The 17,575-nt window shown below is 47.4% G+C and overlaps 1 protein-coding gene across 1 annotated transcript; it reads left to right on the forward strand.

Annotated features, from left to right (window-relative positions):
• The first annotated feature begins 351 nt into the window (after positions 1–351).
• Positions 352–16,207, forward strand: LOC133136939 (ephrin-A1-like). The gene is made up of 5 exons (XM_061254824.1): positions 352–638; positions 11,276–11,568; positions 12,699–12,764; positions 12,885–12,956; positions 14,320–16,207. Exons 1-5 carry the CDS (start codon positions 541–543, stop codon positions 14,439–14,441), a joined length of 651 nt encoding a protein of 216 aa, XP_061110808.1. The 5' UTR covers positions 352–540; the 3' UTR covers positions 14,442–16,207.
• The last annotated feature ends 1,368 nt before the right edge of the window (positions 16,208–17,575 follow it).

Here is a 17,575-nt window from a genome sequence, read left to right on the forward strand (position 1 = left end):
TGATGCACAGAGCAGTGTCACGACTTCCTAATGTCCTCCCTGCGATTATCGTGGAAGGAAAATTGTTTCGGAACACATAATGATATGAATTATCCTTCTCAAAATTATACACTTATCATTCATATATTCAAAGAGAGGCGCGGTCTGCGTTCTCATGCCGTTTGGAAAGCCCAATAGGGGCGTGCGCCTGCTGCGCGTATTCAAATTACTGTGGGGGTGGGGGGGCGAGAGACGCTCTGATATTCTCTTAAACCATTGGCTTGCCGACAAGAAAGGGCGTGATTACAAGGGGTAGGCGTGCAACAAAACTGAGGCAAGCCACTTCATACGATTCATTCAGAATTGGGCAAAAGAAGAAGTGCCAGCTCGGACGTTGGACCGTGCATTTATTGCTTATTTTTCAGTTCGATTGAATATTTCTTCAAGAATTCAAGCGTTTTGCTTGAATGAACTCGTCGCCGTAGTGTAAACAACGTTATTGTTTTTTTTTGTTTGATTTACTGTACAAGTTTTGTGTTGTACTCGCTCCTCAAATCGACAATGGATTTGATCTGGTTGGTCTGCATTGCTGTTAGTGTCGGTGCCTGTTTCGTGTCGTCGGAGAGACACAGCGTGTTTTGGAATAGCTCGAACCCCAAGTAAGTACCCTATTATTTATGTGCATGGCGTACGCCGATCTAATGTTACCATGGATTTTTTAAGCCTGCATCACAATTGTTTCTAGGCACAACATTGCAACGTACTGCAATACTTTGCATCTGCGATGATGGACATGCATATTAATACTTGTATAATGTAGGTTGCGTTTTGCCAAAGTTTTCGTTGACAGTTAATGCACAAATATCGGCGTACTGCGCTGATTGCTGTTGCTAGCTGGCAAAATGCACTGTTGTGTTAACTTCTCTTTCATTGGCTCATCTGCTACCCACGGGCAAAGTTTGCTCTGTACCTGTGAATCGTTACGAAATTCGCCCACTTGGTCTCCCCATCTGTCTCCTTGTCTCTTATGTATTTCCTTGTTATTGCCGACAACAAACTTTGTGTTACATCTATCGCCGTGGGAAAATACTGTAATAAGACTATGTAAGATTATGCACACGCCGTGCGCAGACAGACGTTTGAGTTAAATATGGCTGATGCATCATTTGTCGCCAGTGAAAGCGTACACTGACTGAACATAAGTAATTATATAAATACGGTCCAGGGGCGAACTTACTGTATTAAATAGATTGACGGCAACAAATTCCATCCGTGTCTGAGTGAATACATTTGTGTTGTATTAATGCCCTGGGGCTTCCTCAATTAACTGCATCTGGAATGTGGAATTACATTGTTGCAAAGTCTCCATGAGAACAGTTCTTTTTGAGGTAGCGGCAGTCTAATTAAATTCGGGACACGAACGCTAGCGCACATAAATTGAATAGTTAAGATAGCAAAATGCACCGCAGAGACGTGGGCTGATTTTAAGGAGTAGATTTCTTCGCTTGGGGGAGAATCACACGAAAGCGTTGCAGTGCAGTGCAGGCTACGGCCTTGAGATGTTGAGGCGGCGAGTTCCACTACCTGCTATGCGCTGGGCGTTATTAACAGTGTTGCAGTAGCAAGATAAGGCAGTAATACGATCCCTTGTGTATCAGGTAATAGACTGAGGGAAATGAAGAGAGAGTGAAATAGAAAATAAAGACGACCCTGACTGTTTAAGGCAGAGAGTGGAATAGCCTACAGTTAGAAATAACTCCATTTTACCGAGGGAGTTGATTTAAAAAAAGGTAGACAGATGATGTTTTGACTGGAACAAGTGAGAGTGGGACTTGTACTTGTAAATAACAGGCACGGTCTCAGGTTCAGAAACTTTCACACCACATATGAGGCAAATTACTCCAGATGGGAGTTGGGAGTTCTTCCCTGTACAAAAACTGAAAACCGCACTTGACAGATTCAGTACTCTCCTAGTGCCCTTGTTACAACCCCCGTTGGTCAACAACCCCCCCCCCCCCCCCTTCCAAAAAAAAAATCCTTTCCGTTTCCCAGAACTGAAATTTCAGGAAAGGCAGCGATATGTCTCCAGTGGCATACATTTGAGAATACACTGATCAGCTTTCTGTTTGCAAATAAAGTCTTAATCCTTGGACTTGGCAATTCTTTCAAGCTGTCTTTCACTCCCAAAGCTCTCCCTCTAATCCTCCGTTCCACAAAAATGAGTGATAAGGAACCGTTTGCCTTAATTCCCCTCTTTTAATTCCCTCCTTCCATCTGTCTTTCCCCCCAGTTTCACACCTGATTGTTTTCACTCCTTATCTCCAGCCTCTAATTGAGTTTGATCCCCAACTCTCTCTCACCCACCCCAGTTTGCATACACTGGGGGTCAGTCAGTGTAGCCACAGCTAATTGATTTCAGGGCATTGATCCCATCATGTTGGATTAGGTATAAATGAATGATTTCGTCTGGTGTGAAAAGGCCCTTGTCAACGGTCTGTGCTGTTGATCTGTTTTGGTACCAGGCGTCGGACATTTTGTTTGTCACAGCCTGATTCAGAATGAACTCGTCAGCGGGTAAAACTTGCCCAAGGGCGCGCGTTGGCTGTGCGGTCGTTCACGTGTGCTGCAGGCACCCCATGTATCGAGGCGTGAAGTGACACGCCTGTCAGGAGCTGTGTTTTCTACCTGTCTCTACGTGTGTGTGTGTGTGTGTGAGTGTGTGTGTGTGTGTGAGTGTGTGTGTGTGTGTGTGAGAGAGAGGGGAGTGGCCCACGTAGTAGGTAGTGTTGCTCAACCAGGGCACGTCTCTCTGAGTCAGGGAGGGCGGACTTTGACGCACACTTCCGCGTCTGCATGTAGCGCACGTAGCAGAGCGGGTGGTAGGAGTGCGGTTCACCGGCCTGCGTGAACTCTGCACCCCCGACTCGGGGTTTTAGTAATACCTGACTCAGTTCCTTTGGTACAGCAGGTCTCTCCTGCTTCCTTCATGCCCGGTCCTTCCCGGACTGAACATGGATCTGCCTCTCTCTCTCTCTCTCTCTCTCTCTCTCTCTCTCTCTCTCTCTCTCTCTTTCTCCTCTTCTGTCTCTCTTTCTCTCTCTCTGTCTCTCCCTTTTTCTCCCCCTCCCTCCCTCCCCAGTGGCCTGGCCTCATACCAACTGAATTTGCGGCACAGATTTCAATAGATCCAACCACAATTTTTTACAATTGCAGTTGTAGTTTCAATTTTTACAATTGCAGTTGTAATTACAACATTAAATGTGTTGTAACGCCCCATGTCGTTCTCTCTTAGGCTTATCCCTTGTCCCTTAGTCTCTTGTCCATTCTTTTTTCACATGTCCCTCCTTTCTTTTCTTGCTCTCTGTTTAGTCAAATCAGGGATTTTATCATGGTGTCTCCACAGGGGGCCACAAAATGGAGCCCAGAGGAACGTCTGTGTCCCTGCCATACACACTCTCACCTTTTCACAATCTGCATCACAGTCTCTTCCTCTTCGGTCATTCCCCTCCACAGTGTTTGCCTCCGCTTCTTCACTCTCCTTCTTCCTCTTTCTTGGCAAGGAACATGAAGGGGAGGGAAAAAGAACACCTGTTTGGAATTCGATTTTAAAAAATCTCTGATATTCATAATTTTTGGCACTGGTTGTTATAAATCACAGTTGCGGTGACAGGGCTTGGCTCTCTCGCTGGCTCTCTCCCTCTCCCTCTCTCTCTCTCTCTCTCTCATGCACTAGCTATCTCTCTCTCCAAACTTGTTTTTTTCTGACGGCAGAAAGAGAAGTGGTAGATCCTGTTTGAACAGATGCGTCTCTTCTTGAAAAGTCGGTGCCTGAGCAGACGTGGAGCTCCAGGTTTAGGGATGAGGTGAATCAAGAGAGAGGGATTTCAAAACATTTTTACCACCATCACATTTTAATCTCCCCTTCTCCTTCTCCACGTCTCTCTCGACTTTCACTCCTCTCCCTGTCCACGCTCTGGCCCCCTTCTTCGGCCCCTTTCTGCTGATACCCCGCAATTCTCCCTCTCCCACCCTCTCTCAGCCAATCTAATCTTCACCTATAATCTCTGTTTATGAAATGTAATGAAGCAAATGCACACAGATTAAGAGTGTGTGTAATCTGGTCCTGTCGTCCCGATGACGGCGGTCCAGTTGTGTGCCTGCTTGCACGTCTCGGTTGTGGCGTAAGCAGTGTTTTATTTAATGACGGTCATAATCTCACTGGAGGTTTAGAGTTGTTTTCTAAATAGACTTTGGTAATCCCTACAATTCTCATATGACCCATGTAATGATCTTCAGAATGGTAAATAAGACGGAAAACTGAAAACTAGGACAGAGGTCTCCACCAAGGTGTGTGTAGGTGTGTGTGTGTGTGTGTGTAGGCGTGTGTGTTTGTGTTCTCGTAAGAGCGTAGGTTTCCTGGCCATCTCGTTTCCCGGGAAAACGGCATATCCTGTCCCGGCAATAAACAATACCCTTCACACACTCGTACACACACACGCAAGCACACGCTGCTGTGCACCGTTAGCTAAATGCTAATTCCAATGTTCGCAGTCCCTAGAAATTTCAACTGTCGTTGAATTGGTAACGATCAGATTGTAGAAAAGTAAGATTATCTTTCGCTGTACAGTCAAAATGCCTCTCCCTCCAAAAAAACAACACCGACTCATCTTCCTCTCTCTGATTACCCTGTACAACCTCTCACCCCTTTCTCCCCCGCTCCTTATCTGAACCCCAGACTTCCTCCTCTTCCTCACTGCTTATCTTCACACTTTCTCACAAATTGCCCCCTGGGAGGTTAAACGTCTCGTGGCGTTCAGAACCATGAGTATGATTCCGTTTGTTTTGTTTTGTTATTGTCTTTCTTTAATGACATTGTTCTGTTTTTTTCTGCTTCTTTTGTGTCAGTTTGCCCTTGTGTATTGGTGTTGTGTAGCCCATATGAATGTTTCCGCAATGTAAATACGGAAAAAAAAATTGTTGATCCTTTGCTTCTGATTTCATGGCCTTCCGTTTACTTTTGCTTTCCCGTCTCCAGTAAAATATTCCAACTTGCTGTACGTTTCTAAAGTTTGTTGTCGCCCCCTAGAGGCCAGTCCCACTCCAATCTGAACTCAGGTTGTGCTAGTGCCGTTTTATGGTGCGGCCGTTCAAGAATCTGATATTGGATTCTTGTTAAATGGCACTTAGCATTTATCTACTGTGTACAAAGTCGCTATAAAACATATTTACTTTTGGGCTGTGGAAGGGGAGGTGGGGGACTTTGAGACCAGGCAAAAAACTGCACAATGCCTTCTTGGGGACCTTGGTCATTATTTCCTTGGTAAGGATGGTCTTCTGATTACTGTACCCCACAATTTGGGCTCCAGTAACATGGCTGCTAATGTCTCCCGTCAGCACGTTGCGTTGTAGGCCCACTCTGTCCTTGCTACGCGATAGTCAAGAAGGAAACCAGAAGAGGAAATTCGATTACTTTGATTGCATTGTTTTCTTGGTCTGCCCGCAAATGTTTTTTTGTTTTTTTTTAAGTCTCCGTGATTGCGTGCATCTGCTGCAGCTGCTTACGCAGGGACAAATGCAAGCCTTTGGGGGTACAGGCAGCGCATCTGCGCTTAGAAACACGACGGATATTGCGATTCCAGTGACGACCATAAAAGTATAGATAAAACAGGGCTACGAAAGAAAGGTTTTTATTAAGTTTGGTACAGAAAAGGGACGCGGCGAGAGAACGCGCCGTCCTTTTATGAATCGGTCTGATTTTTAGCCGAGTCGCAGTTATGACGAATGGCCTGACCGAGCCGCGGGTGCAACGGTGGGGGGGTGGGAGCCGCATATTTGCGATGCCTCTGGTGTTGTAAAGGTGGAGAAGGGGGAGGGGAGAGAGAAAACGGGCTGAAAGATGGACAGACAGAGGGAGGGAACAGACTGATAGAGATCAATGGACAGGCAGCGGAGGACATGGAATGGTGAGAATTAAGTGGTGCTCTAAGCGGCTGTGTGTACGTGTGTTTTTACATACCACGCACATGAAAATGTATAAATATACGGATATACATATACAGTATAATATAAATACACCATTAACTTTAAACATATTTGTATCCCCCCCTTTCTTTCAACTAAAAAAAAACAAAAAACATTTTTTATATTCCTTCATGTTCATAATGCAGGCCTGTCTCTCCTCTCTAACTCTAGCTTAATAGCCAAAGTCCTAATGGACTTAATAGCCTCTCTGGCTCTCCCACACCCCAGGTCTGTTGGTATTTGTTATTGTTTAACGCTAATGTAATGTAATGCATACTTTAGTCAAGCCAACCCCCTTTCCCTCCAGCAATTTCCCACCTTCCCTCTCTCTTTCTCTCCCTCTCCCTCTTTCTCTCTCTCCCACTCCCTCTTGTGTGCCCCCTCCGTGATGCCTTTAAACCTGCGTATTAGCCAGGGTCTGGTGGCGATGAATGGCTTGGAGAGGACCCCCAGCTCGGTGTGATAATCCCAGTTAGCACCAGTCGATTAGAAAACCCCCCCCCACACACCCAACCAGATTCCCCTTCACATTCCGATGCACTCATCCATAGAGGCTCCACTCTCTGCACTGCACTTGTGAGGACAATTGTACAGAGCGAGGACATTAGAAACAAAAATGAACATTTGAAGACGTGGCGGTAATTGAAACGCCTGTGAACGGCATTGGCGGGGACCCAGCTTTTTTAATTGGTTTAATCGGCGTGAAGACGCATAATTGAGTTAGCGCTTCCAAATGCAATTAGGCTTTGTATGCTGATAGGCCAGTTCCATTAACTCACCTTGTGAAAAAAGTTTTTTTTTTTGTGTGTGTGAGTGTCTGTGTATAGGACAGAGAAAGTGAGTGTGTGTGTGTGTGTGTGTGTGTGTGGGAGAGGGAGAGAGCTAGAGGGTGTGTCCGTGAGAACAAATCTATATTTCAGATGCAGTAGGTTAGGGTGTTTGCTGCAGCCATGATGAGGCTGTGTGTGTCTGTGTGTGTCTGTGTGTGTGTGTAAGGCGGCAGGTGTGTTCTAAAATCCGCCTGAATCAGTGAGTGTGACTAAAAAAAAAAATCCCTGACAGGCACAGCATTCCACAGAGAGAGAGATTTTGGGTGGGGGTGGGGGTGGGGGTGGGGGTGGGGGTGGGGGTGGGGGTGGGGGAGGGGGGGGAGAAAAGGTGGGAGACAACATGATCAAAAAGGAAGGCCGTGAGAGCAGCAGAGGTTTGTGGCTTTTGAAATCCCGTTCTCACGAAGTGGGGGAAAATGTAGAAACTCGCAAACAGACATCGGTTTCTGGCCTCTAATAACGCGTGCGAACTCGCACACACGTCTCTGCGTAAGGACGCCATTGAAGTCAACAGGTCAGGTGTGAGACGAGCTCTGTCAACGCTGTCTCAGTCTGAGGGTCTGGGTTCGGTGTTCGTCCGCCGGCGCGGTAACGCGATGCTAATTTCGCCGCGAGGCTAATCAGCGTGGCCTGCGCCAGCCTGTCGCGCGCTCGCTAAAGGCTAAAGGCTAAAGGCTAACGGCAGCCGGAAAAAAGGGCCCTACAGAGAACCGTACTGGAGACGGATAGAGGGAGGGAGCGGGAGAAGGAGGTGGAAGGGAAGAGGGGCGGGGGGGAGAGAAGGAGAAAGAGGGGGAGAGAAAGAGAGGTTCAGAAAGACGGGTCGGGGAGGAACAGAACGCGGAGTCGTCCGGACTGAAAGGAGAGGGATGTGTGGAGTTGAGAGTTCAGAGGGGGGGGGGGGGTGGGGAGACGTCACTGCTCTTTTGTCCCCGCTTCGGTCGGGCCCCGGGTTCAAACGCGTTCCAGTCCGCGGGAGCCCCGGCGGCGGACAAAGCCGTCGGCCGTGATTAATCGCGGCGATAGGAGTGAACTCATCCCGGCTAATTGGGAGAATGGCAGAACTAGGCAGCTGCGTTAAATCACGCCATTGATGGCGGTTCACTGCAACGCACACTTCTGTGGCTCTCTCAGCGACAACCCGCTACCCCCCCTTCCCCCCTCCCCCCTCCTTCCCAACGCCCAGCCTTGAGGGGGGGCGGGGGGCAGGGTGGGGTTTACTTTAATTACCCCCCTCTGGGGTAGGTTTAATATGGCTTTGTGTTTAATTATACCCCTTGCCCCTTACCTCCAACCCCATCCCCCACCGAGGGGCACATTGGAAACATGCAACAAACAGCTTTTAATCAGGGATCAGAGAGCAGAAAGAGAGAGAGAGAGAGAGAGAGAGAGAGAGAGAGAGAGAACTGTTTCTGTGTTTGAGTGAGGGGGGGAGAAAGGGGAAGAGAGAGAGTGCTGTTTCTGTGTGTTTGAGTAAGGGAAAAAGAGAGGGAGAGTGCTGTTCTTATGTGTTTGGGTGAGAGAGTGAGAGAGAGAGAGTGAGAGATTTCTGTGTTTGTTTACATAAGGCAGGAGGGGGGCAGCTCCGTCAAACGAGGGGAACGGCACCGGGGCTAAAACGGTTTTCTCAAATCCGCCGCGCCGAACACGGCGGGAACAGGGGAATTATGGGACGGGGAGCCTTCATTTAAAACCACGTCCCCCTACTTTACTCCCTCTTTCACAAATAAACAGCTTTCCCGGCGGAAAAGCCTCACTTCGCCAGCTGCTATCGACCTGCAGGTCGGTGGATTTCGACCGGGTGTAGCCGGTTATTTGATCAAGCTTGGCGATCGGAGGTGGAGGCGGGGTCACTGCTGTTTTGACGGGCGGCAGATAATAAAGGGGGCTGGGGGGGGGGGGGTGAGAAGGGGGGCAGGGGGTAAGGTTCGGAGCCAGATTGTCTGTTCTTAACCAGGGGTCCCATCAACAAAAACGCCAGCTAACGAGGGAGACCTCTGGTACCCTCTCTTTGATGGTTAGTCACACATGTGGATCCAGTCTCTCACACACACACACACACACACACACACACACATGCTGCGTTTATTAGCGTGGAGAGGAGCCGGAACAGGCACAACCGGGCCCCGAGGAAGAGAAAAAGGCTCTTACAGAGGAAATCATATTGGAAGAATTTGTCATTGGGTTCCCTGAGCGGAAGGGAAATCCAATAGGCATCAGGAGAGGAGCGGGGCGATGCCAGCGCTTTGAGCCGCGCTAACAGCCCAGCACAACACACCACAGAGAGGCCTCCGCTGACGGGCCTCGCAGAGCATCTGCAAGAGATTTACTTACAGTGTGTGTGTGTGTGTCTGTGTGTGTGTGTGTCTGTGTGTGTCTGTGTGTGTCTGTGTGTGTCTGTGTGTGTCTGTGTGTGTCTGTGTGTGTCTGTGTGTGTCTGTGTGCGTGTGTGTGCGTTTCTGAGAGCGAGGGAGGGAGGGATGGAGGGAGTGTGTGTGTGTGTGTGTGTGTGTGTGTGTCTGAGAGCGAGAGAGGGAGTGCGTGTGTGTGTGTGTGTGTGTGTGTGAGCGCGAGGGAGGGAGTGTTAGTGTGTGTGTCTGTGTCTGAGAGCGAGGAAGTGTTAGTGTGGGTGTTTGAGCGAGAGTGTGTGAGTATGTATGTGGTGTGTGTGTGTGTGTGTGTGTCTGAGAGCGAGGGAGGGAGGAGTGTGTGTGTGTGTGTGTGTCTGAGAGCGAGGGAGTGTTAGTGTGTGTGTTTGAGCGAGAGTGAGTGCGTGTGTGTGTGTTTGTGTGTGTGTGTCTGAGAGCAAGGGAGGGAGGAGTGTGTGTGTGTGTGTGTGTGTCTGAGAGCCAGGGAGTGTTAGTGTGTGTGTTTGAGCGAGAGTGTGTGAGTATGTATGTGGTGTGTGTGTGTGTGTTTGACCGAGATGTGCACGGTGTCAAGTGCTTTAAAACGGAGGAGAAGCAGACGGGCACATGAAACCCAACACCCATCTGGGGCTGAAACCCGCAGCTACGGCTCAGCTCTGTGGCGTGTGCCTGTCTGTAGCTGCACTCCGGGCTGGTCTGCAGCTCTCCAGCCGAGTTGGTCTGTGGCGTTACCCTGTCTGTAGCTCCACTCCGGGCTGGTCTGTAGCTCTGCGGCAGGGCTGGTCTGTGGCATGGTGCTAGCCTGTCTGTAGCTCCACTCTGGGTGGTCTGGAGCTTTTGCGGCAGGGCTGGTCTGTAGCGTGGCACTAGCCTGTCTCTACCTACGCGGCCAGGCGGTGGGTATTAGTCCGATACGCTGGAGGAAGCCAGATGGTGTCTGACCATTCCCCAGAGGCCTGACACTTCCCTGTGAATAAGAGGGAAGCAAGCAGCTCAGGGCTAGCCGCTAACACTAAGTCCGTCTTAACAAGTGTTTTAGTCCTGTAATTAGACTCTCACGTAGAAGATATTGGTGTTGCAGTTTGCTCGACAAGTGTTAATTCCTTACTGCCCTAGCAAATCTTGAAACAAGTTCAATGGTTTGGCAATATATTTGTCTTATTTAGTAACAACAGACATATGAATACATATTTTAAGTTTAAATGTAAGACTAAAATGGTTGTCGAGCCGGACTTATTTTTATATACTGTGCGAAACACCCAGAATTCCGAGGGAAGGAAGACTGGAATAACGTAGTAAAATGTGGAGAGAGGGAGGAGGGGAGGAGGAGAGGAGAGAAGGAGACGGTCTGACCGGCTCCGTGCCTTCGGCGTGTCTCTAATGGTGTGTTGGGAGGGCGGGCGGAGGGCGCAGGAGGTGCGGTTTGTGAGTCTTTCGTCTCGTCCCAGTAAAGACCTTTAGAGGGTTGTGCTGCTCGACCCCAACACTTATTTTAATGCTTTCCCAGGGCAGATAAGTTCACAACCCCCCTCCCCTAACACACACACACAGTCTAGAAGCAGTCTGTTGGACTGGTATCTGTGTGGTTGTGTATTCAGTCTATTTGTCCACTGCTCCGCTGGGTTTGCAGAAATCAGTGTTGATTTTAACGTGACGGCAGTCCACAGCGACCACTGAAACCTGCGTTTCGGTCCACACTAACCTGGCCTGGCTTCCGCTGTCACAGAGAAAAACCTGAGTCAAACGGAAACTGGAAAATGTAGTATAATATACATTAAAGCACTGTATATAACTACAATATTCATAAAAGCACTAAATCCCTGCTTTTGAGCAATAGTAGTCAAGTCATCATTTATTAAAAGTGCATTTCACAGAAGTCTGAACGCACTGTACATTTAGAAACATAGGATTGTAAAAGATAAAGATTGGGCAACAGCATAACCGCAATAACAGATCGACATCGACATAACAATATCGCCATATCTAAAACCTTGCCGTTGCAAACCTGTTATTCTTTTTATAGCTATTTTTTTTAAAATATGACTTACATCTAACCCCCGCCCTCTCTCTCTCCAGGTTCTCCACGGAGTACACCGTGGAGGTGCAGCTGAACGACTACCTGGACATCGTGTGCCCGCACTACCCCCTGGGGGAGGTGCCTTCCCAGGAGGCCGAGCGCTACGTGCTGTACATGGTGGAGCGCGAGGACTACGTCGCGTGCCGGCCGGAGTCCTACGAGCAGCTCCGCTGGGAGTGCTCGCACCCCTTCGCCGCCCACGTGCCCGAGAAGTTCTCCGAGAAGTTCCAGCGCTTCACCCCCTTCTCCCTGGGCAAGGAGTTTCGCCGAGGCGAGAGCTACTACTACATCTGTGAGTGTCCGCGTCGACGCGTCGCTTTAGCATTGGCGTTAGCGTGCGGTAACCTGAAGCCCGCTCTGTGGCGTTCCTTGTGATTCATCCTACTGGCCGCGTGAGACTTTGTGTTAGCGTTTGCGTTAGTGTTAGCATTAGCGTTAGCGTTTGCATTTGCGTTAGCATTTGCGTTACCATTTGCATTTGGGTTAGCATTAGCGTTTGCGTTTGCGTTAGCCTGCAGTATCCTAGAGAGCATACTCTGGTGTCCTGGTCTATCATTTAGGTCCTACTGGCCGTCTGATGCTTAGCTTTTGCTTTTGCGTTTGCATGCAGTACCATAGAGACCATTCTGTGGTGTTCCTGGGGATTCATTTAGGTCCTACTGGCTTTGTTTTGGCGTTGGCGCGCAGTGCCCTAGAGAGCAGAGACTGCTGTGGTGCCCTCGTGATCCAGTTAGACTCTTCTGGCAGCCTGGTGCCTTGCTTCAGCTTTAGCGTTAGCACAGTGCCCTAGAGAGCAGAGACAATGCTATGTCCGGGTGATTCAGTTAGGTTCTACTGGCCGCCTGATGCTTTGCTTTAGCTGGAGCGTTAACACAGTGCCTGGGAGAGCCGAGACAATGCTGTAGTGTCCCGGTGATTCATTCAGCTCAGACGGGCGGAGGGGAAAGCGCTCTTCCTCTCTGACTCCCTTTGCCCGACAACCTCGGGGAGGTGATTAAAGAGAGGAGAATCTCTGGCTCTCATTGACTCACCGCGGCGGTCAAGGTTAAAGATAAAGGCCACCTAGAGACTGAGAGGGGGAGGAAATACAACCTCCAAAAGGCCGGGAAAGCGTTTGGTCAGGCTTTTCAGAGTGGGGAAATTGTGCAACATTGCGTGTGTGACGCACCCAAATATCCAACCGAACGGTATCCCGGGGACCCATTCCCCTTTTACCAGAGAAGCATTTTCAAGCTCTTCGCACTACACTACGGCGATATTAAATAATAATGCCGGCAAACTAATGAAAGTTTCCTCAGGAAATACCCACGGTGCGCTTTTAAAGGATCCAATGGGTGGCTGTGTGGACGTGGTAAATGAGTCTCATTTGTTTTCGGTAAATCAGTTTATAACTAATCCCCTTTGTGCTCCTTCCCCTACCAGCCAAGCCCGTCCACCATCTTGGGAAAGAGTGTATGCGACTGCGCGTGAAAGTCGTCAACACCACCGGTAAGAAACCGCTTTAAAGACCTCTTTGTTTTTCAGTCTTTTTAATCTTTGAGTAGGAGCAGCGCCGTTTCCCCTCGTTGCGGGTTGTGGGTTCATAACGTCCTCTTCTCTGTATCTCAGGCTCCCAGGAGACCAAAACGGGAGGAGGAGCAGGAGGTGGCGTGCATAATTCATCCAACAGACTTCCTGCAGGTATGCTTTTGCCTCCTCTTGCCTGACCATTGAGGTGTAATAGGCCTCTGCTGAGCGGATGAGCAGCTGGTGCTGAAATATTGTCATTTTGTCTGCTAACAAGTACCAACTACAACTATTACTGCTACTACTATTACTGCTAACAACTACCAACTACAACTATTACTGCTACTACTATTACTGCTAACAACTACCACCTCCAACTATTACTGCTACTACTATTACTGCTAACAATTACCAACCACAACTATTACTACTACTACTACAACTATTACTGCTAGCAGCTACCAACTATAACTATTACAGCTAACAACTACAACTATTACTGCTAACAGCTTCCAACTACAACTATTACTGCTAACAACTACCAACTACAACTATTACTGCTGACAACTACAACTACCAATACTATTCATGCTACTATGACAAGTACTATTATAATTAATAATAATAATAATTTGGTTACATTCGGTTTGTAAAGCACTTTTTACAGCAAGTGGGGGGATAAAAACTCAACAGGAAAGAGAAAAGAAAAACACTCAATCTGTCATGGAAAAAAAAAAAGCTCCCTGGGAGGGGAGAAATCTCTGGAGAAACCCAGCTTATTTAGGGGGTTCACACTCGGTACACTGCCACCTGGACCAGTATCATTAATAATAATAATAATAATAATAATAATAATCATACTAAATACATGATTTTAAATGTTGTTTTGTGAACATACTCCTCTCAGGCCCCTGTCGATTTGACTTTGACTTTGTCTTTACTTAGCTTAGCTCTTAGCTGCATTTCCAGTTTGAGCTGAACCCTGGCCAGTGTCGCTGGCTCTCGGCCGCTCAGCGTTAATAATTCTCAGCGGGCAGAACCTGCCTGACGGTAGACCTTCCGGCGGAGCGGCCTTTGGCTGCACTCTTACGCCACGCGGGGTCTGAGTCATCCTCACACCGGCTGCAGAGCGACGCCTCCCACGCACCGAGAACGTGCCGCGCTCCCTCAGCTCCCATCCAGGGCGTTTTTCCACATTCCCAACCTGCCGCCCAGTCATCCCCCAGCTTGCCGGCCCTCCCGATGAGAGTTCTGGCACAAAATGGCTGCCGTGCATCACCTCGGTGGTGTTTAACCCATTATGGGGCGAAAGCACCCCATAGAAAACCAATAGAAAGGCCTAGAAATCGCAATGCATTTTGACGGTCGCGTGTCTTGAAAAACGGTCATATGATCAAATACAATGCTGGCCTCGCATCTGTCTGTTAAGGGAGATCTCGCGGCGCAATGCACTTCTGAAGGTGTTCCTTTCTGAAAATGTTATTTTTATAACTTAGCTCTCCGTCTAATGCATTTCCCTCCTTTTCTCCTTCCGCAGACGAACCTGCCGTGATCCTGCCGGACCTCCAGAAGAGCGTTGGGAGTTCCGGGGCGAGGGCCGCGTCCATCTCCATCTTCTTCACGCTCATCCCCGTCTTAATATCCTGGTTTTTGCACTGAAGAACTACAGTACCCACAATCCTCACGGACGGGGATTAAAATGGACGCCACTGACTGTGGTGAATGGGGGCCTCCCCCCCCCCCCCTTGCCGGGGACCCAGAGACACAAAGACAGTTCTCCCAGCCCAATGCTGGCCGTTGGACGAGGGGGAAAAGAAACTTTACTGTGCCGAAATGTGACGGACACTTACGCCGTTGTGAGTGAGGAGTGCTGTGGAGTGTTTGTGTGTGCGGGAATGAAAAATGGTGTTCTACGAGGACAGCACTATTTCCTGAAGGGATTCTTCCCAGTCCATCTTGTTTTTGAAAGAGGAAGGGATTCTTATGCTGGTTGTTAATCCTTTCTTGGCAGCATGATTTTTTTTGGTGTGTGTGTGTGTGTGAGAAAGGAAAAAAACGTGCAGGAGATAATGAAGAAAACTCGGCTCAAAACTGGACAATCGCAGCAGCACCGACAGCAATCAAGCGGGAGGCAGTAAAAGAAGACTTCTTGCATAAATAATGATGCATTTCCTGTAAAAGACCTGTAAATTTAATCACCTTCTCTAACCCGATGAGCCAAAGAAAACAGTAATCATCTCACCAGTGTTATGTTTTGTAATATAGTTTTGTAATGCAGTATACTGTATATTATGTGTGTATGTACTACAAACTGACATTCACTCTACATTTTTTCCGTTTCAAATGTAGCATTCAGTTGAGGGGTGTTTTTCAGAGTGCTCCTTCTACTAACAACAGAAACCACAAACAGAACTGACCCGGCGCGGTCTTGTAGCAGCAGTGCATGAATCTCAGAAACTGACCGACAGTATTGCACATTACACACACACACGCATCTACAGAACAACTGACTGTATTGCCACAGGCACAGTGCAGTACAGATGATTTTTGCTAAGCTAATTTATGAAGTTCGCACAAGAGCAATTTCTTTGTTTAAAAAAAAAAAAAATGTTTTTTGTCGTTGTTTTTTTACAAACAGAAATGAGCAAAAATAAATGTTTACTGTGTGAAAGGTGAGACGTTTTAGCGAGGGAAGGGGATGCGAGTGTTTGAGATCGAAACGAAATGACCTCCGCCAAAAAAAATCAAATCCTGTTTTGAAATTTGAGTGAGAGAAAGCTGGACCTCCAGGACCCAAGGGCAGTGCAAACGGAACTCGACCACCAACGTGTTCACCAGAAAAAATTACTTATCAACAGTTTTAGTCTCCTCATGAGACTTAAGACTTATTTTTTCTCTCATGTAGAAAATACTAACTTGTTAAGTTAGTTTGCTTGACAAGTGAGACATTTTATCATTGGCAAATCTTAAAAGGAGTCAAACTGTCTTGCCTCATTGGCAATTTTGTCTTGTTTAGCAAAAAAAAAGAAACTGTTTAGTCTCAATATAAGACAAAAATACTTGATTTATTTTTTGGTCACAAACTTACAACTACATGGCAAGGGACATACACAGCACAATCTGGAGCCTGAAGCCACAAATCTGCTCGAAATAACAGCGACAACTGCGAAGACAACTGCCCAACGCACGTCTGACATTTAGAGGTGGAGGGGGAGGGGCTGTCATTTGATTGACGCACAGGAGTGTCCAAGTCATTTTAAGTCGCTGTGTGATGCTTTCTCAGATTTTATGTTAGCTATTTTGTACATGTGTATGTAAAATGTATTATATGTATATAGAAGATTATATATATATATATATATATAAAAAAACTTTCATAAATACAATAATGTGAAGTTCTGAAAATAAATATTTTTTGAAAATTAGATGTCTTTGGCTGATCATCTGAAATGTCATCGCTTGCTGCAAAAATGATCCTAGAAAAGAAACTTTGTTCTATTCTTTGACTTTTTATTTACTGCATCCTCTCATTCTCCCCTTCTTTCAGATTCCCACTTACCTGTTCCTCTGAATCCCCCTGTCCCTCTCTGCCAATTAATTTGACTATGAAGCATATACTTAGTAGGCCTGTGTGGAGAATACTATCACGAAGACATAATTCTCAGTTGACCAGCTGAAGCATGCACCATTGCAGTACATAACTAGTACTAATTAAATAACACTAAAAAGAAACGCTGAATAAATCATATCGGGGGGGAAACCTACAACAGTCACGAATAAACTTTGTATAATTAGCACTGTTTGCGAGCATGAAATTGGCTTTGTTCATGCTTGACGAAGACACACAATGGATTAGCGCAACAATGACAACAAAAAGCAGCCATCGCTGACAAAAATGGAAAACAACTGATTACCGTAAAATTACAATCATGCACCACATCCATCCTAATTAATGTTTATAAAACAAAATAATCGCTGGCTAAAAAGCTTTTCTTCTTTTTGATAAAAAAACCTGTTCCCAGAGGTGAACACCAGCATATACATGCATTGCACAAGAGAAGCAGGACTATGGGCTAGGGGCAGCCAATAGCCTAATGGCTGAAGTGCTGGACTAGGATCTGGGACCTGGAAAGTTGGTGGTTCAAGCCTCAGTGCAGCTGTTGGGCCCTTGAGCAAGGCCCTTAACCCCACATTGCACCAGGGGGGATTTGCTACTGCTCAGCCTAATCAACTATAAATCACTCATTTAGCATCAGCTAAATAACTGTAATAAAACTAGAGATAATCTGAGGAGTATTAGCGCTTCGGCTCTTCGATCATTTGGACATGGTCACTGACTGGTCGTTTGTGGGCGGAGCTCAGTGAGTGGCAGGCTGCCAGGGTAACAAACCCCGCCCCCCTGCAGATCTGCTCCCCATCTCTCCCTCTGCATCGTTGGGCCACACTGCAGGCAGGCACACGCCACACGCACACACTCGTTCAGGTACACCTGCACAGCATGTGTGACTGAATTTGTACAAAATCTTGTTAAACCCTCAGCCCCTCCCGACAACCCTGCAATCATTAGTCTTTAAAGCCAAAAATGGGTCAGCTTTAAAGTGCTTTTTCTCTCTCCTTTCCATTTGTTTGTTTCTCACACACACACACACACACACACACACACACACACACACATACACGCACACACACTCGCACACGCCCACACACACATGCGCACACACACACAAACACACACACGCACATGCCCACACCACACACACACACAAACGCCCACACACTCACACACCCCCATG

Source organism: Conger conger, chromosome 9, assembly GCF_963514075.1.
Source record: "Conger conger chromosome 9, fConCon1.1, whole genome shotgun sequence".
NCBI classification, from domain to species: Eukaryota; Metazoa; Chordata; class Actinopteri; order Anguilliformes; family Congridae; genus Conger; species Conger conger.

Bases quoted from the DNA above. Each gene is read 5' to 3' on its own strand.
- LOC133136939 (XM_061254824.1), top strand. From the start codon at position 541: ATGGATTTGATCTGGTTGGTCTGCATTGCTGTTAGTGTCGGTGCCTGT. The intron at 639-11,275 runs GTAAGTACCCTA...CTCTCTCTCCAG, and splicing joins TGGAATAGCTCGAACCCCAA to GTTCTCCACGGAGTACACCG. The intron at 11,569-12,698 runs GTGAGTGTCCGC...TTCCCCTACCAG, and splicing joins CGAGAGCTACTACTACATCT to CCAAGCCCGTCCACCATCTT.